The sequence below is a fragment of the Podarcis erhardii genome, assembly GCF_964252035.2.
Source record: "Podarcis erhardii genome assembly, chromosome: 5".
Lineage (NCBI taxonomy): Eukaryota > Metazoa > Chordata > Lepidosauria > Squamata > Lacertidae > Podarcis > Podarcis erhardii.
Genome location: NC_138509.1, coordinates 95,897,395 through 95,924,604, shown reverse-complemented (window position 1 = coordinate 95,924,604; position 27,210 = coordinate 95,897,395). Strand labels below are relative to the sequence as shown.

General features: G+C 44.6%; 1 protein-coding gene across 3 annotated transcripts; it reads left to right on the top strand.

Annotated features, from left to right (window-relative positions):
* The first annotated feature begins 743 nt into the window (after positions 1-743).
* On the top strand, positions 744-25,080 carry LOC309342257 (matrix metalloproteinase-23-like). 3 transcript variants are annotated; one of them, XM_081862714.1, is made up of 9 exons: positions 744-3,043; positions 3,682-3,809; positions 5,169-5,305; positions 16,440-16,607; positions 17,270-17,434; positions 18,799-18,912; positions 19,082-19,214; positions 22,732-22,969; positions 24,301-25,080. In XM_081862714.1, exons 1-8 carry the CDS (start codon positions 2,888-2,890, stop codon positions 22,946-22,948), a joined length of 1,218 nt encoding a protein of 405 aa, XP_081718840.1. In that variant the 5' UTR covers positions 744-2,887; the 3' UTR covers positions 22,949-22,969; positions 24,301-25,080. The 3 variants fall into 3 exon arrangements, with proteins under 3 accessions (XP_081718840.1, XP_081718839.1, XP_081718841.1); XM_081862713.1 differs by having other exon boundaries at positions 24,217-25,080; XM_081862715.1 differs by lacking the exons at positions 22,732-22,969; positions 24,301-25,080 and adding an exon at positions 20,877-21,084.
* The last annotated feature ends 2,130 nt before the right edge of the window (positions 25,081-27,210 follow it).

Here is a 27,210-nt window from a genome sequence, read left to right as displayed (position 1 = left end):
ATGGAAGAACAAGAGATCAGGCTCACAGTGGTTATTATAGAGCCTTATGCCGGGAGACCCAAATTCAACTCCCCACACTTCCATGAAGCTCACAGGCTGACATAGGCTAAGTTAGACTAAGAGTAACTAGCCCAATCTAGTGACCTTAAGTATAAAAGGGTAGGGGAGTATATTGATGTACTCTGGCTTGAGTTCCTTCCAGGAAAGGCAGGATATATAAATTAAATAAAAATGGAATCCAATGACTTCCTCACCAACAAACTCTGGCAATCTCACTTCCAGGCTCAAGTGACTTTATTTACATTTCCATGCTGATTAACTGTTAGCATTAGAAAGAAGTTGAACAAGTACAACTAACCACTTCAGACTCGGTCCCCTGCTTACAGTGAACCCTTAGTAATTTTCTTAAGTGCCAAACTAGGAATAGGCTAATTTCATCCATCAAAACCCTGTTTTTAATATTAAGCACCAGAAAGTTAATGTAGGGTTCCCATTATTTCAAGAAGTGAAAATCCAGACACAAAAGTTGTTGAGCTTTTGGGAAGGTCCTTTTTGGGAAGATCCTGCCATGGCTCAGCATCAGTATCACTAGCAAAATCTCGTGCTACTCGTGAGTGAGAGAACAACTTTTAGGCACTTTTGCAAGCTTGGAACTTTAAATTTGGCAGGGCTGGTGCACCAGATGGAACCCACCCTTCCTCCCTCCCTCCCTCTCTCCCTCCCTCCCTCCCTCCCTCAACATGTCAATTTATCACAGCTCCTCCATGGCTCCTATATTTTAGGTCTGGTCCTAACTCCACCATGATGAGTTCTCAATCACAGAGGAACCTGGAAGAAGAGGAGGTGGGGTTAAAACAGTGCAGGAAACGAGAGGAGCTTGAAAAAATAGCAAATAATGCCCTCCCCATCTCAATGCAGATTTCAACCAGAGTTTTGCATGCAGGCCAAAGTAGCACAAGTCTTCGCTTGTCTGTAGTGTTGATTCTGGCCTGGGCAGCTATTCTGGGACAGTAAGAGGCAGTGTGCAAATTCGGAGTAGGAAACGGCAGGCCTTTGCTGAGCTGCTGAGCAAGAGGGGCTGCACCAAGAATATGCTGCACTCTCCAAAAGCTGCTGGCTGGGTACTCTGCTTGCAACTGCAGCCCACACAGAGGCCCTGAGGACGTCTACATGTGGCGAGTGCTTGCACAGGCCGAAAATATGAACATGGGACGCTGCCCTGTATTGCACCAGGGAATTCATCCATCTGTCAGTGTCGTCTACACTGACTGGCAGTGCGGCTTTCTGAGTTTTCAGTTGGGAATCTTGCCAGTCCTGCCTAGAGGTGCCTTGCAATGCAATTGAGATCTTCTGCAAGCTTAACACTAAGCTCTACAATCCTTTCCTTCCACGCCACTGAGGTTTGCTGGAGGACAGCGCCCCCTTCTGTCCTGATCGCAGCAGCGTCAATACTTGCTAACTGCTAACAGTTGCTTCTCCCTCCCCTTCTAATGTTTTCTTTGGCATGCTTGAATCTCTACTGCTGGGTCTTCCAACAGTAACTCCATTTGGTTTAGCCCCAGACCTACGTCTGGAAAGGGAGAGTCTTGTGACAGTGGGAGCACTGCCAGTGGTGAAGGCCTGGCAACACGGATGCGTGGCTAGGCCTTGCCAGTCTCGCCCTTGCCCTACAGACAGAAACAGCAGCAGGTAAGATTAAGGAGGGCATCACCAGGGCTGCAGGACAAGATGCTTCTCATGCCTGGGAGGGTGGAGTAAGATGTACTCTTTGCATGAAGGATGGTGACCAAAACACTTAATTCAGAAGCGAAACAGAATTAAGGCTGTAAGCTGAGTTACATCTACATCAGTTTTGCATACTGCACGTTCTGCTTTTTTGCAAACACTTTTGTTTGTGGTGCTCCTGTTCCAGCCCTCTTGCACCTTCTGCCTTCCAGTAGTAGTAGTAGTAGTAGTAGTAATTTATTATTTATACCCTGCCCATATGGCTGGGTTTCCCCAGGTACTCTGGGCAGCTTCCAACAAAATAGTCAAAATATAATAAACCCTTTCCCCCTTTCTGACCTTGCTGTACAGCCTTTTCCTCTTTATCCCTCTTCCTGTGTTTCAGCACCAAAAACATTGCAGCAACAGATGAGAAAGGCTGGCAGCTTTAAGGCTGTAGGGAGGCAATAAAGAGTTCTATGCTTGGTCCGCCAGAAGGTTCACCAAGTTCTGCAACCTGCCACATGATGAATCTCGCAAGCTCAGCTAATATAGCCAACAGCTTTCTGTTCTTTTGTTCCTGACAACTGGTATTCAAAAACACCTTGTCTGCTGCAGAGGTTCCAAATGGCTTTGCAAGTAGGCTCATCCTCTCTGAATTTGCCTGCATCTATCAAGGAAAGAACAAGTACAGCAGTGGGTGTCACCACACTGGCTGTGGCAAACTGCGGGGTGGCCTCAGCCTGGTGGTTGAGCATCTGCTTGGCATGCAGAAGGCCCCAGGGTCAACCCCCAACATCTCAAGGGAGGGCTGGCAAAGATTCCCCGCACGCAGCCACACAGAGCCATCGCCGGTCCGAGCAAACACTCCTGGGCTGGGTGGCAACTTCCTGTGTAATTTCATACATTTGTTGCGCCTTGTGGTTGCGGTGCCGAGGAACTGGGATGTCGGCGGTTCTCTGGATCGTAGGGAAGAGATGGGAGTCTGCATCTGGAAGTTCCAGCAGGCGCCTGCTTTTGTTCCTGTATATTTTGGACAGATGGATCCAATCTGGTGAGGCTGGGGGCTGGCCGTCTTGCGGCAGCAGCGGGGCTCCTTTTTGCAAAGCTGCACATCTTCATGGGGTAGGCAGCAGCGATGGGCAAATCCTAAAAGCCCAGGACGTTGGCAGGAGTGGCCTCCATGCAGAGTCCTGGACTTCCTTCAGCTCCGAGGCCCCCTGTGTGCCCCAAAATGTCAAAGTGGGGCTGGGCAGCAGCAGTAGCCGCTGGAGCAGCAGCAGTTGTATTCGTTCTGCTGCCTGCAGCTCCTTGGATTCTGCAAGATGTGGAGGCAGAGGTGAGTTGGGGGGGGCTGTGCCTGGCAAGGGAAGCTGATGGAATGCGGTTGACAGGAATTGAGGGGGGGGGAGGAATTTAGAGGGGGGTCTCTTCGCTGTTAGATGGGAGCAGCTTTCTACAGAGAGGAAACATTTGTCCCTGGAAAGGGGATGCAAATTAAACAATAAACAGTTCCACTCAAGTTCATGGTGGAGGGAGGAGAGGTTGCAAAGGGGACTGGTCAAAGGTAAGACCTTTGCAGGGCAATCCTAGGCATGCCTGCGACTCAGAAGTTCGGGGAGGCTTACTCCCAGGTGAGTGTGCACAGGGCTGCAGCTTCAAATTCTTTCTTCCACGCACGCCTCCCTCCCCCTCTCCCTGGTAGCTTCTCACAAACCCCTTTTCCTTGACAGCCTCAATTTGCTGGAGGCTCCCAAAAGGTGGGTGAGGAATTTCTCCACAGGGCAGCCAGCCAGGAAGACTAGCATTTGCATAGCTTGAGGTTAAGGGGAGTGGCATGTGTGTGTGAGAGTGTGTGTGTGTATGGGGGGGGGGGAGAACATGGGATCCTCCAAGTTTAAGACTAGAATGGGGCTTTCAGCTGGAATGGCTCAAAAGATTTGCTGAATGGCCTCCCCTGCCCTTGCTTTTTTACAGGGGGACGAAGCAGCCCAATCTGTTGTGGCTTCTGCTACTTGGCAACCCAACAAAGGCTTGACCAGAAGGAGGCGCTATGCAATCAACCCTCTAGGCTACAAATGGGACCACGTGAATCTGACCTACAAGTGAGCATGTTTATTTGGGGTGGGGAAACAATAGCCTAGTTATTGCAGGCTTACTAAATACAGTGTCACAGGGCAAGGTATTGTTATAAGAATTTGGGGGGGGAGCTGTTGTTTGCTCCGTTGCGGCCTTTGATACCATCGACCATGACATCCTTCTGGACTGTCCAGAGGAGTTGGGAGCTTGGGGGCACTGTCATACAGTGGTTCTGCTCCCTTCTCCTGGGCTATGTCCAGCAAGTGGTGTTGGGGGATGAGTGTTCAGACCCCTGGGCGCTCACTTGTGGGCGCTCACTTGTGGGGTGCCTCAGAGCTCCATCCTCTCCCCCATGCTTTTTAACATCTATGAAGCTGCTGGGAGAGATCATCAGTATGTTGGAGGATGGATGGCAGCTAACAGACTGAGGTTTAATCCTGACAAGACAGAAGTATTGTTTGGGGGGGTGGGACAGGGAGTGGGCAGGTATGGGGGACTCCCTGGTCCTGAACGGGGTAACTGTGTTCCTGAAGAACCAGGTGTGCAGCCTGGGAGTCATTTTGGACTTACAGCTGTCCATGGAGGTGCAGGTTAATTCTGTGTCTAGGACAGCTGTCTACCAGCTCCATCTGGTACGCAGGCTGAGACCCTCTCTGCCTGCAGACTGTCTTGCCAGAGTGGTGCATGCCCTGGTTATCTCCCGCTTGGACTACTGCAATGCGCTCTATATGGGGCTAGCTTTGAAGGTGACTCAGAAACTACAATTAATCCAGAACACGGCAGTTAGACTGTTGATTGGGAGTGGCTGCTGGGACCATATAACACTGATCCTAAAGGATTTCAATGGCTCCCAGTGTGTTTCTGAGCACAATTCAAAAGTGTTGGTGCTGACCTTTAAAGCCCTAAATAGCCTCGGCCCAGTATACCTGAAGGAGTATCTCCACTCCAGTTGTTCAACCCAGACACTGAAGTCCACCTCCAAGGGCCTTCTGGTTGTTCCCTCACTGCGAAAAGTGAGGTTACAGGGAACCAGGCAGAAGGCCTTCTTGGTACTGGCAATCCTCCCTGTGGATTTTGCCACTGGTATGTATGGCTAGACTCAGTGTTTTTTTGCGCGTGGGGTGGTGGTAACGTGACAGTATTCATATTTCAATGAAAGTGCTGTGGTTGCCATCAGGAAAGAGAGAGAAAGAGAGGTGAATAACATCACCCAAAAAATACTGGCTAGATTGACCATTTGGGGATTGTATCCTCCCTACAGCACCACCTGGTGGAAGAACCTACCAGCCCCAATAGTTTGAAATCACCCCAGTCTTCCACTGCTCATAATGTTCCTGGTTATGCTTTTCTCTTGGCTTATTCTCTGTACCTCTTTCTGGCTGCAGGATTGTACAGTTCCCCAGCACCCTCAACAAGGTGGACACCGAGCGAGCCATAGCGAGCGCCTTTCGCATGTGGAGCGACGTTTCTCCCCTCAGCTTCCGGCGCTTGGCCCCTACCCAGCTGGCAGACATCACTATAGGTAGGAACTGTATAATGAACCCATCCCTAATGCAATATTACTGTGTCAGGAATACCTTGCCCAAGGCACCTGCCATTGCACACCAGTCTGGAGGGGCCACTCCTCTAATTCTGCCCACCACCCCATTCCCTTACTGTCAGTCATTTTCCCACCAGCTCCTCTGTCACTGTAGTTTCCTAGTTGCTTTTCATATTCCAAGTGGAAAGTGAAGCTGTTGCTTCCAGAAATGGTTTTGAGGAGCAGGTAAGAACCTCAGGCGCTCCCAGCTGCTGCATCAAGACAAAGGCCCATCGAGTTCAGCATTCCTACTCTTGCAGTGGTTGAATAGATCTTTGAAATCACAGAATTGTAGAGGTGTAGGGGACCCTGAGGATCATCTAGTCCAACCCCCAGTAATGCAGGAATATGCAGCTGTCCCATGCATGGATCGAACCTGCAACCTTGGCGTTATCGGCAACACGCTGTAACCAAGTGAGCTATCCGGGCTGATGCCTATGTGAAGCCCCCAGGCAGGACCTGAGGGCGACTGGCATTCAGAGCCTTACTGCCTTTGATAGGGCAGGCATATCTTAGAAGGGGTTGTGATCTTCTTGTCTCCAAGATCTATTTCTGCATATCACATATGTGACTGTAGTGGTGCCATTTTGATTTTTATTCCATATGTGAAAACGCTCAAGGTTGGGACTGCCCTGGAAATATTAGAAAGTGCCTGTGATGGTGCCCAGAAGCTGTGGCTTGGTCTGCCTTGTGCTCCCAGACGTGGATTTAGCTCAGCACAACTGGTTCCCCTGCCCTGGGCATAGAGCTGAGGGAAGTGCCAGAGGGCCTTGCAACTATGACACAAGGCATGTGCAGAATGGAAGGCGGGGGACGGGACACGACAACCAAATTTTGACCTTGCACAGGGCACCGCTGAAATTTGAAAGACCGAAGTCCGCCTCTGGTGCTTCTCTACCTCCTTCCCCTCCCTTTTGCTACTGTTTTAACGTCTCTTCCAAACTGCTTCTGGCATAACCCAAAGAGCGGAAGAGAGACTTCCCCTGGCAGATTTATTACATCTGGGCTAGCTGGAGAAAGTTCAAAGGAGCTCAGCAGAGATGAAAAAGGCAGCAGAGGGAATGGAAGACACATGGAGAGAGGCAGCAGGAGTGGGATTTATTTCGCCTGGATGCAGGAGTGTGGGGGAGAACAAGAGAAAATGTTGGTCTAAATGGGTGATTGTTACTTAAACAGAGGGGCTGTAGTTGAATGACTTGTGTCGTGTGTTTCTGAAGGGAGATTTGGTAAGCAACAAATATCCGACATAAAATAAGCTGGGGATTCCTAGCCCTGCTTTGGTTCAAGGAAATGGTTTGTAGAGGTTGCCAACATGTTGCCTTCCAGATGTTGTAGGCAACCATTCCCATGGCCACTGGCCACTGGTCATGCTGGCTGAAGCCGATGGGAGTCTGATACATAACGTTGGCTACCCCTGGTTGAGAGTCTGGTGATGCTACATCTTTGTCCCATCTATGATTGTGCGATTCACACCTTTTCTCAGATATTTTCTGTTGCATCAAGTAATATTAAACCAGTCAGGTACAGATACAATATTTAACAAAGGTATTTGAATAAATAAATTGAATAAATGAAATACTTGCATTTATTTATTACAAGATTATTCTGTGCCCAAGCTTATCTGGTCCCTTTAAAATAGCACTGGCTCTTTGGATGAGTCAACCCAAGAAGGTATAGGGTTATAAAGGCCAGGACTAGCCGCCTGAGAAACAGTTTCTACGCTAATGCAGTTCTGGTTCTAAACGCAGCATAAGGCGTCTCTATAGTATAGTGTATTTTAAAATGGGGTTTTAGAGTTTTTAGGGTTTTTTGAATGTTTTATGTAGTTTTGTGGTAGTTTTATGTAGTTTTTCAATTTCATTGTTCCGCAAGGGACAATGACAATAAAGATATCGTAATCGTAAAAACTTGTAACTGTCACTTGAAATGGCAATTACTTTTTTTTAAAAAAAATATTTATTAAAGTTTCAACCAGAAAAAAAATTACAAAAATAGTAAAAAGAAAACACAAAAAATACAAACATCAGAAAAAACAAAAACAATCTAAAACAAATCCCTCTTTCTATATCTTACAGTTCATTTACTTATTTTCATGACTTCCTCACACCTCCCTTTTTTGTATTCCAATTCAAATGGTTTGTTCAGCAAATCCTTACCCTCTTTATTTTCTCTTACTTCTTTATCTTCACCTATTATAACTTCGAATTTTCATCTAATATCAATCCATTTTTACATATTCCTTTTAACTTTATTGCTAAGACCGCTTCGTTTCGTTCCAACATCATTTTAACATTCAATAATTTTACAGTGTTTCTGTAAGTAATCTTTAAATTTCTTCCAATCTTCTTCCACCAACTCTTCTCCCTGGTCTCGGATTCTGCTAGTCATTTCCGCCAATTCCATATAGTCCATTACCTTCATCTGCCATTCTTCCAGGGTGGGTAAATCTTGTGTCTTCCAATACTTTGCGATAAGTATTCTTGCTGCTGCTGTGGCATACATAAAAAAAGTTCTATCCTTCTTTGGCACCAATTGGCCGACCATGCCCAGGAGGAAGGCCTCTGGTTTCTTCAGGAAGGTATATTTAAATACTTTTTTCATTTCATTATAAATCATCTCCCAGAAAGCCTTAATCCTTGGGCACGTCCACCAAAGGTGAAGGAATGTACCTTCAGTCTCTTTACATTTCCAACATTTATTATTGGGCAAATGATAAATTTTTGCAAGCTTGACTGGTGTCATGTACCACCTGTATATCATTTTCATAATATTCTCTCGTAAGGCATTACATGCCGTAAATTTCATACCTGTGGTCCACAACTGTTCCCAGTCAGCAAACATAACGTTATGTCCAACATCTTGTGCCCATTTGATCATAGCAGATTTTACCGTTTCATCCTGAGTATTCCATTTCAATAGCAAGTTATACATTCTTGATAATATCTTAGTTTTGGGTTCTAGCAGTTCTGTTTCCAATTTTGATTTTTCCACCTGGAAGCCAATTTTTTTATCCAAATTGTAGGTCTCCCATATTTGAAAATAATGAAGCCAATCTCACACTTTATCTTTTAGTTTCTCAAAACTCTGCAATTTCAGTTTGTCACCCTCCTGTTCCAGAATCTCCCAATATTTTGGCCAATTGGCCTCCATACTGAGTTTTTTCAGAGCCTTTGCTTCCATAGGTGATAGCCACCTTGGGGTTTTATTTTCAAGTAAGTCTTTATATCTTGTCCAGACATTAAACAATGCTCTTCTGACAATATGATTTTTAAATGCTTTATGTGCTTTAACCTTGTCATACCACAAATATGCATGCCACCCAAAAACATTATTGAAACCTTCTAAATCCAAAATGTCTGTGTTCTCAAGAAGCAGCCATTCTTTCAGCCAGCAAAATGCTGCTGATTCATAATAGAGTTTAAGGTCTGGCAGGGCAAATCCACCTCTATCCTTTGCATCAGTTAGTATCTTAAATTTTATTCTGGGCTTTTTGCCCTGCCAGACAAATCTAGAAATGTCTCTCTGCCACTTCTTGAAACAGTCCATCTTGTCCAAAATTTGCAATGATTGAAACAAAAACAGCATTCTTGGCAATACATTCATTTTTATAACAGCAATTCGACCAAACAAGGAAAGCTTCAAACTTGACCATATTTCAAGATCCTTTTTCACTTCTGACCAACATTTCTCATAGTTATCTTTGAACAGATTCACATTCTTAGCGGTCATATTAACCCCCAGATATTTTACTTTCTTTACCAGTGTTAAACCTGTCTCCTTCTGAAACCTCTCTTTCTCCATCGGTGTTAAATTTTTCTTGAGAACCTTAGTTTTTAACTTGTTCAACTTAAATCCTGCCACTTGACCAAATTCCTGAATCAATTCCAATACCCTTTTTGTACTAGATTCTGGCTCCTGTAAAGTCAATACTAAATCATCTGCAAAAGCTTTAAGTTTGTACTGTTTAGCTTCGACCGGAATACCTTTGATCAGATGGTCCCTTCTAATCATATTTAGCAAAACCTCCAGGACCGAAATAAAAAGCAATGGGGAAATTGGGCAGCCTTGTCGTGTCCCTTTCTCCATCTTAAATTCTTCTGTCACCACGTTATTAACTATCAATTTGGCCTTTTGTTCTGAGTAAATTGCACCTATACCATTTTCAAAACCTTGACCAACCCCCATTCCCTGAAGATTTTTCTTCATAAAACTCCAAGAAATATTATCAAAAGCTTTCTCCGCATCTACAAATAGCAAAACTGCTTTAGTATTTAAATTCACTTGCAACTTCTCCAAAATGTTAATTATGTTTCTCGTATTGTCAGACAAGTGTCTACCAGGGAGAAAGCCAGCTTGATCTTTATGTATCTCCTCCACCAATACTTTTTTCAATCTTTTAGCCAATATATCTGCAAAAATTTTGTAATCCACATTAAGCAGGGATATGGGGTGGTAATTCTTAAGTTGTGTCTTTTCAGTCTCAGTTTTCAGTATACGTGTTATATATGCTTCCTTCCACGACTCTGGCGCTTTTTTCCCTTCCAAAATTTCGTTGCAAACCTCCTTTAGTGGTTGAATTAACCAATCTTTCAGAGATCTATAGTATTTTGAGGTTAAACCATCCGGCCCTGGAGATTTGCCCAACTGCATATTCTGGATGGCACCTTCCACCTCCTGTTCTGTTATTTTATAGTTCAGCATTAACTTATTTTCTTGAGAGATTTTTTGTAATGCATTAGTTCTTAAAAATTGGTCTATATCAGTTTCTTTCTGTGGCCCTTGTGTATAAAGTTGTTTAAAGTATCTCTGGAAACACTTTCTAATCTCCTGTGGATTCTGTATGTTCTTTCCTTCCACTTCCAAATTTGTAATAGTATTTAACTTTTGTCTTTTTTTCATCTGCCAGGCTAACAATTTCCCACATTTATTAGCCAATTCAAATGTCTTTTGTCTCATCTGTTTAATTTTCCATTCTGTTTCCTGATTTATCATTTTCATATATTGTACTTGATATAACTTTATTTCTCTCAGAATCTCTTGCGACTTTGGTTTCGCTCTTAATTTCTTCTCACCTTTTATTTTCTCCAAAATTTTATCTTTTTTCTCATTTTGAGTTCTCTTCTTTATTGCGTTCTGTTGAATCAAAAACCCTCTCATGACCGCTTTGCTTGCATCCCAGATTACTCTTTTTTCAACAGTAGTATTCATAGTTATCTCAAAATAGTCTCTCAAGGTTTTTTGGGCCTTCTTGGTGATCTCTGCATCTCTGAACAAGGTGTCATTCATCCTCCATCTAAAGGAACCAATTGGTGTTAGTTTCATCTCCATTCTCACAGCATTATGGTCGGAGCAAGTTTTAGGGCAAATTTCCACTTTTCGAATCTTGGGAGCCAGCCCTCTAGTTATCCAGATTTGGTCAATTCTTGTCCATGTCATTTTGGCTTCAGAGAAGAAAGTTCCCTCTCTACCCAGGGGGTTCTTAGTTCTCCAAGTGTCAATTAAGTCTATATTGTCGGTCATCTCAAAAAAAGTTTTTGGTAGTCTGCCATCTTTAGTAACTACCTGTCTTTGTGACTTATCCATATTTGTGGACACCACTCCATTCATATCTCCCATCATAATAATGTTACAGTCCATATGGTCCAACAATTTCTCATTCAACTTTTTTAAAAAAATCAGATTTCCCCTCATTTGGTGCATAAACTCCTACTATCAGAAATTTCTCTCCTTGAATTTGAATTTCAATTGCCACAAATCTTCCTTGATCGTCTTTAAATATAAATTTCGGTGATAGGCTCTCTTTTGTGTAGATTACAACTCCTCTCTTTTTGACCTTATCCGATGAAATAAACTCTTGACCCAATCTTTTGTTAATCAATACTTTCCTGTGTAGCCTTATCACATGGGTTTCTTGTAAACAAATCAAGTCCAATTGCTCCCTTTTCAACTAATGAAAGACTTTTTTCCTCTTTTCCGGGGAATTAAAACCATGAATGTTCCAACTTAATAGTCGCAGAGACATGGTGTAGTTATTTTGCTTTTCCTCCAACTGCTCCAAGTAATTGTTCTTGTTCTGTCGGTGGTGTCACTTTCTCTAATTTCTCCAATCCCAAAGGTGGCGATGCTAAGTCTAGTATTCCTGGTTTTAATGCTCTTGGCTCTTCTTCCTCTTCAGCTTCTTTTTGCAGGTTTTCTCCGTAGTCTCTCAGAAATTTTCCTTTGTCTTCCACTGATCTTATTTTGATTTTCCTCCCTTTAAAGGTAAAAGAAAGGCCTTGGGGAAGCTCCCACCTGAACGCAATTCTATTACCTCTGAGCAGGGCCACCAAATCTCCGTAGTTAGCCCTAAGATCCAATAGGTGTTTCGGGATGTCTTTAAAAAATCTCTACTCTTGATTCTTGTATTTCCAAGGTCTTCTGGAAGTGCAGACTCAGTATTTTATATCTCTCTCCTTTTGTTTGGAGGGTAATCAAACAGTCTCTCACCCTGTTCTTTCTCCCCCCTTTTCCAAGTCTAAAAGCGCTTACTATCTTGAAATCTTGTTTATCTGAATCTAGATCCCAAAAGTCTGCAAATTCCTGTGTAAGATAGTCACTTAGGCTGTCTTTTTCAAGTTCAGGTACAGCCCTGATCCTCAGATTAGTCTGTTTTTCCTTCAGTTCGATCATAGACAACAGCGACCTGTGGTCCTCTAGCTGTTTACTTATCGGTGGTATCTTTTCCTCTACAGCCAATGCTTTCTCCTTTGCTTCTTTGACTATCTTTCGATTCAGTGTAGATTCCTGCAGCAGTATCAATAGATTCTGTATTAGAATTCACCTTCTGCCCCAAATTATTAATACTTATAGTATTTTTGTCAATTTTAGTTGATGCTTCAGCAACCTGATTGCTTAATTTTTCCAGAGATTCATAAATTTTGTTTAGAGCTGAAGCTAATCCCTCTTCAGATTCCATTCCTTTTGACCCGGCTTGTGTAGGATCTTCCCCTTGTGGTGCAGAAGGGCCAGATGCTGATGGTCTACGCTGCTGCAGTCTAACTTTACCCGATCTTGTTGTTTTTTCCTGAAGCTAGTTTTTTTCCTGAGGCAAATTTGCCATCACCCTTTATCTGAGGATCAAGGTCAATCCCACGGCCCAGACTTGTTTTGCAGTGGAAATTTCCCTGGCCAGTTAGAAGTGGAAAATTCCCTAGTCAGTTGTAACAATTTCAAGTTCCTCTAGGGGGACACAGTAGCAGTCAGTAATTGTTACAATAAAATGTCTTTTCCAACCCTTTCCAAGTCCCCTTTCAATATAATAAGCAACAGATTCAAGTCCAGAAAAAACCTTCAAGACACTTGCAGAGTAACTGTCAAAAAGTTACATTGTCCATAAACAGTGCGACTCTCAACACGGCAATTCTATTGTCCCTTGACAGTCCGTTCCCAAGGATTAAGTGGTGGTCTTTGTTCCCTTTTCTCTCCTTTTTTTGCAGGCAAAAGATTGCTTTCCCCTCTTCCCTCCCCTCTCCTGCCACTCAGGGAGGGAGTTCTCTTATTTTGACGTTAGGAATTAAGTCCTTTTAACGCAATTTTCCAGATTTTAGCTTAGACAGTCTTTTCTTGGTCTGTTTACAGAAAACGGAAGGTGGACTTCCTGTTTACACCTTCCCGCTTCAGTACCAAATTCTGCTTTGTTCCTTTAATTCCCTGATCTTTAACTTGCCGATCTTTAACTAGCCGAATTGTCACAGGAAAAAGGTCAGCGCTCTCCGACAACGGCTGTGCAGCTTCACTCCACAGAAGTAGCAATTGACTCTCAGCACCGCGCCAGACTCCCTGTTTCGTTCTGGAGCCCTTTACAGGGTTCCTTTGCAGATTGGGGGGGCGCTAAAGGTGCCCGCCGAGTCCCACGGTCGCAGGCTTCGCCCGCCTGCGATTTCAAAGGGGTCCCCGCTTCGCTGTAGCGGCAGGACCCGATTTCTGCGGAGCTTACTCCCTCAGATCTAGAGGGAATCCGCCATTGCCGATGGTGCCGCCTCCGGAAGTCCGAAATGGCAATTACTTATTGTCCCAGGACAGCTTGGAGGAAGCAGTTCATCCCCCCTATTAAAAACCCTTTAGCCAAATTACCGCTTCATTATCTCCACCCCCTGGTTAAACCTCACCAGAGGGATAACGGAGCCCTCCGCTGGAAAGCTCCTTTCCCAAGTGTTTACTGACCTATTGAAGCTCAGGTTTGCTTTGCTGCCCTGGAAGTCTTCCCTCTGGTTCTCTTCCTACCAGTCACCAGAGGCTGACGTCCCACGCTGCTTCTCACGCCTCCCCTCAAGTGCTGCAGACGGGTTCCCCCACCGTCTCTTCAGCCTCTGTCTCGTGACGCAGCTCCATAGCTCATCTGGCAGAACACGAGACTCTTAATCTCAGGGTCCTGAGTTTGAGCCCCACGTTAGGCAAAAGATTCCTGCATTGAAAGGGGTTGGACTAGAGCCAGTGTGGTGTAGTGGTTAAGAGCGGTAGAGTCCTAATCTGGGGAACCGGGTTCACGTCTCCACTCCTCCACATGCAGCTGCTGGGTGACCTTGGGCTAGTCACACTTCTTTGAAGTCTCTCAGCCCCACTCACCTCACAGAGCGTTTGTTGTGGGGGAGGAAGGGAAAGGAGAATGTTAGCCGCTTTGAGACTCCTTAAAGGGAGTGAAAGGCGGGATATCAAATCCAAACTCTTCTTCTTCTTCTTCTTCTTCTTCTTCTTCTTCTTCTTCTTCTTCTAGATGGACCTTGGAGAACCCCTGTCTCACTCTACAATTCTATGATTCTAAGTCTTCTGCCACTAAGGCACTCCACCTGCCTCTCAGGTCTTCCTCTGCTTCCTTTGATTCTCTGCTGTTTTCTTCTGGCTGACTCCAGCTAACTAACTCCTTTCTTCCCAGCTCCTGGCTATATATACCATTCTTCTGGCCCCTCTTAGTCCAGCTCCAGCCAATCACACTGTCTAACTGAAAATTCCAAACCTGAACCCACCAATTGAAATATGAGTCCCTTCAAACCTTGTTATTCATAATGAGAATTCTGACACCAGCTGTCAGTTATGGTCCCAAGTGACAGTTAAACGAACTTCTGCTGGACCAGAGAGAAGACTTCCCACACCAAATGCATTGCAATACAGTTTACAATGCAGATGTCAGAAGACATGACACAATACCTGTTAAAGCTTATATCAAATGGATAGGATTTCGGCATGAAGGAAAAGGAAAAAGTTACAGAAGTCGGCCAAGTCCTCTTCAGATGTTCACACATCTTGGGTGGTAATCAACTGCATTTTACTCTGAGTAGACTCATTGGAAATAATGCCTCAAACTTAGACATGGTTGTTAATTACAGTGGGTCTACTCTGAGTAAAAGTTAGTTAAACACCACCTGTTGGATTCCATGATACCAATCGCAGACTCACAACTAACTCAAGTCCAAGCAAAATCTGACTGACTGAGCAAATTTGGTCTCTTCCACCAAGGGCTCACTGCTGATGAGCAGAGAGTTGGCAGTGGGCTGTGGGATAATCATGTAGTCCAACCTCCTGCGATGCTCTTGTGGTCCCTTCCAACTCTACAAATTCTATGTTTGTGGCAGTGGCCCAAAGGGCCACAATCAATGCAATAATGTGTACCCCTGTAAATCCTTGAGTATGCTTCTGATAGAGAAGTTATGGTAGCCTGTTACTTTAAGAAACTGCTGATTCTGCAAGTGGCCCCCCCCTCAAAAAAAAAAAAATTGGGGTAGAAATACAGCTAATTTGTAAATCACAAAGATACAGCATAAAGCTAGAACATAAGTTGCTACATGATGCAAATGGCTACACGTAACACAGGTTCCCAACATGCACACTGACACAATGTATTCATGCAGGGTCATAGCAGAATACCGTGGGAATCAGAGCTTAGTCAGCAGAAACAGCCAATGATTATGCATATGATTAGTCTAACAACTTAAATTAGGTAATGATGTATATGATTGGTGGAAATTGAAATGCTTTGTTTGAAACTTTATAAATACCACTGCCTGAACCACTGGGTGGGACTGCATCCTTAGCGGAGCTATCCCATTGTAACCTATTGCTTTGCAGTAAACAGTGCTGGACTCCTAACTCCTCTCGTTTCTGAGTCTTATTAGCGTAAACTCAGGAGATAAGCTGTTTTCTGGCTTACCCCATGTTTAGTTGGAATCTCCTTTCTTGTAACTTGAATCTATGGGTTCGAATCTTCACCTCTGCAGTTTACTGGATGGTATTAGATTGGCCTGATCACTGCAGATGGTGACAGCAGTCACGAAATTAAAAGATGCCTGCTTCTTGGGAGAAAAGCTATGACAAACCTAGACAACATCTTAAAAAGCCGAGACATCACCTTGCCAACAAAGGTCTGTATAGTTAAAGCTATGGCTTTCCCAGTAGTGATGTATGGAAGTGAGAGCTGGGCCATAAAGAAGGCTGACTGCCGAAAAATTGATGCTTTTGAATTATGGTGCTGGAGGAGACTCTTGAGAGTCCCATGGACTGCAAGAAGACCCAACCTCTCCATTCTGAAGGAAATCAGCACTGAGTGCTCACTGGAAGGACAGATCCTGAAGCTGAGGCTCCAAGACTTTGGCCACCTCATGAGAAGAGAAGACTCCCTGGAAAAGACCCTGATGTTGGGAAAGATGAAGGGCACAAGGAGAAGGGGACGGCAGAGGATGAGATGGTTGGACAGTGTTCTCGAAGCTACCAGCATGAGTTTGACCAAACTGCGGGAGGCAGTAGAAGACAGGAGTGCCTGGCGTGCTCTGGTTCAGGGGGTCACGAAGAGGCGGAAATGACTAAACAACTAAACAACAACATTAGATTGACCTAGGAGTGCTGGGAGCTGCTGTCCAGAACACCAGGTTGGCAAATCCTCTGCCAGGTTCTCTCTCTCTCTCTCTCTCTCTCTCTCTCTCTCTCTCTCCTTATCTTACCTTGCTGGATTGTTGGGATAAATGACGGAAACTTTGTTCACTGCGTTATGGGAGAAAATGCTGGCACAATAACCAAGCCCTCTGTCTTCTTGACTGCCGCCAAGCAGGTTTCTACACGTTCAACCACACCGACTGCTGGTTCTCCCCGCTGCACCCTTGCTTCGATGGGCTCAATGGGGAGCTGGCCCATGCCTTCCTCCCTCCCCGCGGCGAGATCCACTTCGACAATCATGAATTTTGGATTCTGGGACGCTCCCGCTTCAGCTGGAAGCAAGGTACCATGCACAAAGTAGCGTCTACACGTTTTGGTGAGGGCAAGAGAGTGGATGGTTTTTGCTATGGGGTGGGGAGCCACATGTGGCCCCAGGGGCCTCTCTAGCTGGCCCTTGGAGAGGAGGCCACGCCCCCTCTCTGCAGACCACAACTCTGCGTGTGCCTCAAATGTCTTTGCCTGTCTGAACTGTGATATTGCCTCTAACTTATCTGAACGGAAGGAGTCTGTGTGTAGAAACACTTGACTTTAGTGTGGCTTGAATGCACCTTGCTGTACAAAGCAGGGGCCACATTCACCCCATGTCAACTCTCCAGGGGCTGCATCCAGCAGTGAATGTGGCCAATGGCTCTTGCACAGACACTCAGATACGCAGCCCACCTGCTGCCCCCATGCAGATCTGTTGAGGAGAGGGTTGAAGGCTGGAGCCTAACAACACCACTATTTTGAAATATTAAGTGGTATATCAATGCTTTCCAATAAACACATTTGGAAGCCTAGAGGTTCTCCATCACTCTCAGAAGACTGGTGGGATGTTGTTCCAGAGGTTCCTATAACTTTCTGTGTGGGGTTCTCTTTAGAGCTGGCCTGCAGAGATGCCAGGCAATGGTGGCAGAGGAATTCCGGTCCTCTTCTTCTTTTTCTCTTGCCTTCTCTCTTTGGCAGGCGTCTGGCTGAATGACCTGGTGCAAGTGGCAGCTCACGAGATTGGCCATGCCCTGGGGCTCTGGCACTCCCGGGACGCCCGCGCCCTCATGCACCCCAATGCCACCTACAGTAGGACATGGCGTATTGGCCAGGATGACGTCTGGGCCATACAGCGGCTGTACGGTGAGGAGCACACCTGGCAGGCGGTTCCAAACCAGTAAGCTCCAACATCTGGTACCAGTAGACTTCCCTGTTCAGCTTGGGAGCACCTGCACTGCTACGGGGCAACTGTCCTGTGCGGAGATTGTCACTCCTTTGCTCATGCCTCACCTTTTCTCGGGTGCTGAAACAGGATGGTCTGCCCCTGGTTTCACAATATGTATCCTATACAATATGTAGGATAAGCACAGGGACAATTCACAACAGCTGTTATTGGTGGTAATAATATAACCTTCCTAGATTAGCTCTGTAGTGGATTTGTTAAATTGTACATGCAGGCAGCTGTAGGCCAGAGGCAGAGGGAGTCAGCAATCCATCTCACAGTCTTATGCAGCTGTTTCTGTTATCAGAATCATTTTAGCAAACTTTCCCAGCCTACCTCCAAACTCCAGTTTTGATTTCTGCCCAAATGCAGACTTGTTTCATCCCTCTCAGCCCTTAATCTGAGACTGACTTTCAGCTCCAGTTGAGACAGGAAGGGGCAATGCCTCTCCAGCTGGCTTGGGCAGGTTGATGGCCTGTTTTGGACTAGGTTCAAGAAGGCTTTGAATAGTATGTCTACAACTCCTGTTGGGCCAGAGCTAAAAGACGGCACTTGTGAGTTTGGATGACCACAGAGGAGCAGTCATGCTAGTCTGCTGTAGCAAAAAATATTGTGGCACCTTACAGCCAAACAGGTTTTTTATGGTTTTAAAACCCACCTCATCCAATCCAGGATGGCTACATTCTCTCTCCACTGTCAGAGGCTCTGAGTACCCATTGCTGGATATCTCAAGTCAGGAGTTGTTGCGCTCAGGTTTTTTGCATTGAGACATCTGGTTGGCCACGGTGAGAACAGGGTGCAGGAGGACTTGATGGGCCTTTAGTCTGATCAAGCAGGGTTCATTTTCTTATCTTAAGCTGGCAGGTGTTTTATACACACAGGTGTAGAGAAAAACAACTCAAACAGTGAAGGCAAGTGAAAATGAAATGTAAGGATTTCATCAAAGTTTAAATGTGTGCAAAATTAAGAACTGTGAGTTAATCAACATTTGTAGTGAGACGGAAAACTGTGATCTCTATTTAAGCCAGAATTGACAGAAATTAATTTCTTCATATATTTTAATTCAGCTCATTCTCTCTCTCTCTCTCTCTCTCTCTCTCTCTCTCTCTCTCTCTCTCTCTCACACACACACACACACACACATATGTATATATACATATATATATTCAGCTTCATATATTTTAATTCAACTTGAAACCTCCTCTGCTCCCTGAAGCCAGATCTATTTCAACGAAGGTATAGACACAGCTGCTTTATGTGTGATTCCCCCCTCCTCAATTTGCAGGCTGTGTGGATGAGAAGAGGCAGTGCCAGCTGTGGGCCAAAAAAGGCTTCTGCACACACCGACGGCGAGCCTTCATGACGAAGCACTGCCCCAGGATCTGTAATGCCTGCTTTGGTGAGACCGGGAGCTCCTTGCTGCTCTTGCTCTGCAGTGGGCTCTCTGATTTTTTTGAAGGGGGAGTGAGGGTTTGTTGTGCAAGAGCTCCAAATCAGCTTCAATTACGTAACCTGAATTTGAATCCCACCCCAAAATAGCAACAGTCATGTCTGTCTCTTTCTTACAGAGCACCCTGCGGCCACCACCGCCTCCTCCCTGCCTGTTCGGCCATCGCACGTTCACACCAGATACATTTCCAAGGGCAAAGTCATCACCTTCCGCTGTGGACTGAACTCTTCCAGGTTGCACTTGCAAGCCAGGTGAGAACCCCTGTGTGTATTCTCAAGCAGACTCTGCAACACTGGCCAGTGCGGTAAATAATATTTGCCTCCTGACCTGAGCACGGTGCATGTTTCTTTTAGAGCTCTGGAGAAGTAAGTGTGGCGATCACACAGGGCCCCCGGACGTTTCACGGTCTATTGACCCTGTGCCACCACTGCGGTTACTTTCTTCGCTGCCACCACCCCGCTTCTCACGGGGACACACGGAGTCCAGACAGTTGTTAACATAAACAAATAATCAAGTTTATTTTTAAATGCAGGAATAAGCGTATGGTTTCGGTTTATTTTTCTCTTGTCAGTTTCTTAAATCTTAGTTCCTACAACTTCAAACTGAATTATTCCCAACTATCTATCTAACTCCCTAGCAATTCCTCTCACTCCCTCACAATACAACTCAACCAACCCACTGCGTATTCCACCCTCTTCCTTCTCCAACACCCAAGCCTCAACTCCCAATGGCTCCCCTTTATCACATACACAGCCCAACAGGACAATGACAATAATCCACCAACAGCATACAAATCAATATGGCTAACTTGATCCAAAACACCCACCCACCTCACTCACACACGAAAACAAAGATCACCACAGCCAATCACAAACAAACAATCACATCCTAGGCCAACCCCAACCTCTCTCACCACCAAAGGAACACAAGTGAACAACATAAGCACGCTGACACCAAACTACATACATTAAGCATAATAGAAACACCGCTACCCCACCCCCACCCATCTCCCTCCTTCCACCCTCCTTTCTTTTCTTTTTTTTTTCTTTTCTTTTTTCTTCTCCCCCTAATGCCTCAACAAATGAAATGGATTTGTAAAAATGTTACACGGGGAAAAAAAATACACGAGGCATTACACTTACACTGTAAAACAAGAAAACCCTTAATAAAATATATTTAAAAAAAAATAAAAATCTCAACTGTCAACCCCCAGACCTCAACTGACTTTTCAAAACCTCCCATTCTATCTTTTACTCCCCCCTTGCATTCTCACTGGCCAATCACATAACACCCATTTTTAACTCTTTCCTTGATGCATCCTAGGGGCAAACGCCACAGTAAGAAACCCTGTGATTTCTCTCCCACCCTGCCCAAAAGGCTGCAGCAATCCAGCCACCTGCCCACCTCCCTAACCCAACTTCTCTCTGTGGCCGGTGGGACAATATGGTGGGCATGAGGTTGGGGTGGTAGGCAGCGGGGTTGTAGGCAAGATCTAGGAGAGACACCTCCCTTCACTGCATGCTAAGAGCACAGTCCAAAATATGTTCCAAAACATTTAAAGCAAGCATGGGAACCTTTTGTTATAAGAATTCTAAGGTCCCAAATATAAAATAAACGTTCATAAATGTACAAGGCAAGCACATACATAAGTATATAAACCACAGTGTCTGAAATAGTACAGGAGAGCAATTCTGAAGTCATTTTGACTCTCCCAAAACATTTTGATTACAGGTAGGTAGCCATGTTGGTCTGGCGTAGTCAAAACAAAATTTAAAAATTCCTTCCAGTAGCACCTTAGAGACCCAAATTGTCCTCAATATATTTCTCTGCAAGGAGGGAGGAAATGGGGAAAGCCTTCCCTTTGTCTTTTTGCTTACAAATCCCGTCTTAAGGGCATATTTGTGTATGAATAGGGTGAGCCTGTGACCTGGATTCAGGAACTAAAAGTATTAACCATCACAAAAGAATGGCCAGGCTGCCCAGGTAAAGCAATCAGTGACCATTATCAGGTATCCTGGCAGACAGGATTTCTGCTGTAGACTGCCTCCTTCTGTGATGTATGTATGATGTTTTAGAGGGTGGTGGTCTTGAGCTACAGGGTGAGCAATTTCAAAAGTCTATATAAGGGCTTGCACCCCAGTGTTCAGGGTTCTCTCCTCCCTCCTGTGTGTGTTGAGGGGGACCCTGTTGCAACAGTTTAATAAAGTTCAGGCTTACTATCTGCTTTGCTCCTCAACATTCTCTTGTTGGCCTCTGTTATTTTCTCCCACCAAAAGGGAACCCACTTAAGGACTCTATATGGGCTCTTGGATACCCCATAAGGGAAAAGGAACAGTTTTTTCCTATAACACTTTGTTCCCAGGGCAGCAGGACTGAACCCCAAAGTGCAGGAGGCCAGACAGGAAGTGACCAGGGCACCCCCTTCCCCCTCTCTGCCATCCCCTTTCCCCCTCCCCCCCCACTTGCATGGAATTAGGCCAAGGACCACATGGAACCAACGGCCACGTGTGGTTCTTGGGTCACTGGTTGCCCACCCCTGATTTAAATTGATGGTACTCTCACACCCCTGCCAAACTTTATGCTGGGATTCATAGAATCAAAGAGTTGTAAGGAACCCCAAGGATCATCTTGTCGAACCCCCTGCAGTGCTGGAACCTGAATCCATACAAAGATTGAATCTGCAACCTTGGCGTTATCAGCACCACACTCTAAACAACTAAGCCAGGGGTCAGCAAACTTTTTCAACAGAGGGCTGGTCCACTGTCCCTCAGACCTTGTGGGGGGCTGGACTATATTTTGGAGAAGAAAAATGAACGAATTCCTATGCCCCACAAATAACCTAGAGATGCATTTGAAATAAAAGCACACATTCTACTCATGTAAAAACACGCTGATTCCCAAGACCGTCCGCGAGCTGAATTTAGAAGGCGATTGAGCCGGATTTGGCCCCCGGGCCTTAGTTTGCCTATGCATGAACTAAGCTAACTGGTCTTTGCTTGCTGTCACTTATGGCAAGTGTTAAGGTCTTATTGTTTAATAAGTTATTGGTTAATATAAGGCAAGGTTACTCACTTTGTAGGTCCAGAGCAGGAGGCTGTTAGCCTGCTCATCAATGGACACACAGCAATGTAGGAAAACGAGAGTAGCCACAAGCTAAAGGGTGGAGTGTTTGCTCCAACCCGCAAGAACTGGAGACAATATTTAACTCGCAATTACCAGTTACTGCAGTGAACACCCGACCTCAACGTTACCACATGTGGATAGGTCCCTAATGAAACAAGGCGCTGTTAGGTGACAGAATACATATGGGAGGGTAATCCCACATTTCCCTAGCCTGAAGTAGGGAAGTTTGCCATATTAGCATGTGAAATGCAGAGGAGCAAATGGATGTTGAAATATACTCGGAGTCGAGAATGGATTTCATGCTCTTTATTCAGCTCATTTATTCAGCGAGGAATGGAAGTTCCCCCAAAACGTCTGCTTTATATACATTATTTACACAATGGGCCCCACATGATTGGCTAATTCCGGGATTCTCCTGTAGGCCAATCAGGTTGCGGATTCACTTCCACCTGGAGCTGGATTGGGTGGCTCCTGCGGACCAATCAGACTGCTGCATTCTGGATCCTATTGTTCTAGGACCAATCAGACTGCTGCATTTTGGATCCTATTCAACTCAGTACATAATAGATGTGGTTTTGGTGAGGATGTGAATTGTGGGGCTGAGCTAGTCTCCTCCCTCTGACTCCTGCCTTTTCCCGCTTCCAGCTGGTATAAAGATGGAGAGCCTCTCTCTCACTCGCTGCCAGGCTTTGAATTGCTGCCCAGCCAGGATCTGCGAGTCATCGCCACTGAATTCAGCGAAGGGAGGTACGCCTGTTTGATCCGCCACGGCAGCAGGACTCTCCGGGTTAATTCCTGGCAGATAAAGCTCAAGCCCAGAAGTCCTTTGCCTCCCACAATGGGCGCACAGGGGAGAGCATGAACAGGAGCAGCACTGTGTGAGGTGTGTTTATAGTCCTAGCTGGCTTGGCACTACCCACATGGACCTGGCATGGCATCAGTCAGTCAGCCACTGCAGGCTCTGGTCTGGACTCACCTGCTCTGTTGCCAGATATCTTGATTCGGGAGGTCCTGTGGGGAGTAACATGTCCAGATTTCTGGATGATGTGTTATTTGTCTTCTGAACCCACTGGGTTTTCACCTAATCACATCCAGAGGCAATAAGTTGACTGTGTGTTGTCCCACTAATTTGGGGACAGGGTTAGAGTCACCTCAAGATTGTACCTGAGGCCTTCTGTATGCAGAGCAGATTCTCTGCTACTGAGTCTCACAACTCTTGCCACTTAAAAAACCTGTTGAAGCCAACATTATTCCAAGACCTGCAGCAGAAGTGGGGAACTTGTGGTCTGCCTGATGTTGTTGGCCTCCAATTCCCATCAGCTTGCCTAATGGTCAGGGAAGATGGGAATTGGGAGTCCAACAACATATGGAAGGCCACTTGTTCTGCATGTGTGTGCTATCCCCAAGAAAAATTACTTCATTTGAGTACACAGAGCAATCCTAAAGCCATCTAGGCTCATTTTGGAAAACCTTTCCCAATAGTTGTTTCACTCACAAATCCTTTAAATCCTCTTAATAGTTAAGAAACCAGAGGCCTTTCTTCTGGGCATGGTCGGCCAATTGGTGTCAAAGAAAGATAGAACTTTTTTTATGTATGCAACAACAGCAAGAATACTCATTGCGAAGTATTGGAAGACACAAGATTTACCCACTCTGGAAGAATGGCAGATGAAGGTGATAGACTATATGGGACTAGCAGAAATGACCGGCAGAATCCGAGACCAGGGAAAAGAGTCGGCGGAAGAAGACTGGAAGAAATTTAAAGACTATTTGCAGAGGCATTGCAAAATTAATGGACATTAGAGGGATGTTGGACAGAAATTAAGTGGTTACCAGCTGTAATGTAAAGGTTGAGCAATAAGTTATAATAAGTTATAAGAAGGATTTGCTGAGTTAAGAATTTGAACCGGAATACAAAAGGGGGAGGTGAGAGGAGGTCTGGGAAACAAATTAATGGAAATAAGTAATGGAAACTATATTTGTTTTAACTGTTTTTTAATTTTGTATCTTTGTATTTTTGTTACTTTTTGTGTATTTTTGTTTTCTTCTTTTTTCTTTTTTTTCTTCTTTGTATTAATTTGGAAACTCTAATAAATATTTATAAAATAAATAAATAAATCCTCTTAATAGATAAACCTCTGCGAAACAGGTCTGGCAAGTATTTGTTAAAGCCAAAGCAGACCGACTGAAAGAGCATCTTCTGTCTATAAATAGGTATTTACCATTTCAAAGGAATGGACCAGAGTAGCAAGGAAAGACAATCAGCAAATATTATCTTGACAGACAGGAGACAAGCTACACTCTCAAATTTCTGTTGTTGACCGCCTTTTTCTGTGATGCTTGTATGATGCTTTTGGGTGGCCTTTAGCTAAGGGGCTGGGCAATATCTAAAGCCTTTAAAAGTTATTACGCTCCTTTGTTCAGGTCCTCACATCCTTGCAAGGGGACTCTGTTGCAACAGAAAATTAAAGATCTTCCTTTTAAAATTTCTACTGGTTCCTGCCTCCACTCATGTTTCTCTGACAGACTTGGGGGACACTGAGTCCCTTGATAGAGAGTTGGGCTGTAAATGCCAACCCCATTCCCCCCCCCATGCCAGGAATCGGGGCCTTCTGCATGCCAAGCAGAGCTCCGGCTTTTGCGCTATGGAATTCTCCCATGAACACTGCCAATCTTCATTTGCCCTCTCCATGGCAACTTCTGGAATTGGGCTGCCTCACACCTGTATTGCCTGAGGACAATCGTCATTTATCTCCAGTCCTTGAGAAACAGGTAGGCAGCTCAGGTCCCCATTTTGCATAGGATTTTATAGGCTTTGAGAAGTTTCTTAGTTCCTAGAGAAATTACACTGGCTTTTTCAGCTGGCGGATGAAGACTTATTAGTTCTTACACGATCTGGGAACTGACTGTTTTTTTAAGGAATGGGCTGATGTGGTGATGTTTTTATTGTAATGTTTTAATAAAGCACATACACACACTTCTGTTAATGTCCAACTCTTTTTTTAATGATTGATTCCCCCCCCCCCTTGTTTTAGCTGTTTCTAGTTTATCAGCAAGCTTCATTGAATCCGTATTTGGAGGGGTGGGGAAATGGGATATAAATAAATATAATGATAACAATAATCTCAACATTTTCTAGACGGTCAGAGGGAATTTCCCACCCACATTTTATCTTCTTTTTAAATTTTAAAATATCCCCTCCCATTATTTCTTTTTTAAAAATTCTTTCAGCATACAATGCTATAAAGATAAATAGTGATATATCCCACTTATTACACGAACTCATCTGATAGTGTGTGCAGTATAAATATGAAAATATATTCTTCTTTCTATAAGCAGAGGTTATGGCATTTGCCTCATGTTGTTGCTTGACTAATGTTTCCTAGAGATCATTCATGATGCAGCACCTGACAGATTAAATTGCTTCAAGGTATGATGAAGTTATATTGAAAACAATAGTTACTGGAATGCCAAACATAGCAGCCTTTGTATGATGCAATTGTAATCTGAAGCAAACGGAAACTTCTCAAGTAATCACCATGTTAAAAAGAGCTCAGTGCAAAGGTATCTATCTAGCTTGCTTCCATCCTGTGCTAGTCTTTTGAGTCTCTTTAGAATATGGTAATTTATTTTTACTTTATTATTAATTTTATTATGAAACAATAAATACCACAAACTAACAGGTAAGATAAATATATAACAAATATCAGAAAGCACATTTTGCAAAGAATTTGGGGAAATGACAAATTTTCAAATAGTATTCAATTTCGGTGGATATTTTGCTCTTCTAACGTTCCCAACCGGGTATGTGGTTCTGCATTTTCCTACATTTTGCTGTTGTTGGCATCCATCTGTCTTGGGAGGCAATGGAGGGTTGAAGTCAAACTGTTGGAGAGTTACAGCACCTGCTGTGGCTGCAGAGACCGATATGGGAGAGACATGTTTTGTTGCAGCTGGGGCAGATGAAGGCGTCCGGTTCTGCTGCTGCAGATGCACCTGAGGCGTTTCTGTTGTGCCCGCACTGGAGGAGGAAAAAAACACGTAGCAGAGTAATAAAAAATAGACCAGAGGCAATTGTACTTCATCCAGCAGAGCTTTTACTTTCTACTGAAGGCAAATGAGCATAAATGGTCACAAATGCAAAACATTCAGGACTGGCACAGTCCATAAAAAATCCAGTTGCAGCAAAAACAATAAAACTTACAAACTTTTGATAAGGCTAAACTCTAACACTAAGCATACAGAACATCAGACTAGAACAAAGAGAGAGAAAAGAGAAAGCGAGTGAAAGCCAGGCTCCTCCTGACCTTACTATTATAGTCAGCACGACCTTATAGAAAGATAACAGAACCAGTTTAAACCAGCTGTACACAGCTTCCCAGAAGGAAAACAACCCAAACAAAAACCTCCTTCCTGTTTCTCTCACATAGAAATAAACCTTCTTTCACACCTTCTAGAACCCTCTTGAACTAATCAGGATAGGAAAGATCTCTGCATACATTCTGTACTAAGAATTGAAAACTGACAGTTTCTTCTCTCTGCGCTCTTCCCAGTGGTAATTTGTATTTAAGAACATAGGAACAGTCTCCTGGATCAGGCCAATGGCCAGCATCTTGTTCTCACAGTGGCTAACCAGATGCTTGTGGGAAGAACGTGAACAGGAGCCAAACACATTGTTCTCTTCCTCCTGCGGTTCCCAGTTCTCTCCATGCTGTGCAGAATTGTATAAACTTATACAGTGGTGCCTCGCAAGACGAAATTAATCCGTTCCGTGAGGCTCTTTGTATAGCGGTTTTTTCGTCTTGCGAAGCAAGCCCATTGACAGCTTAGCGGATTAGCGCTATTAGCGGTTTAGCGGCTTTTAGCAGATCAGCTGATAAGCGGCTTAGGGCTTAGGAAAAGGGGGAAAAAAGGGAAAAAACCCCGCAGGAACTCGCAAGACATTTTCGTCTTGCGAAGCAAGCCCATAGGGAAATTCGTTTTGCGAAGCGCCTCCAAAACGGAAAACCCTTTCGTCTAGCGGGTTTTCCGTCTTGCGAGGCGTTCGTCTTGCGGGGCACCACTGTATTGTGTCACCTCTTTCTCACCTTCTCTGAACAAAAAAGTCCCCAAAGCTGCAACATT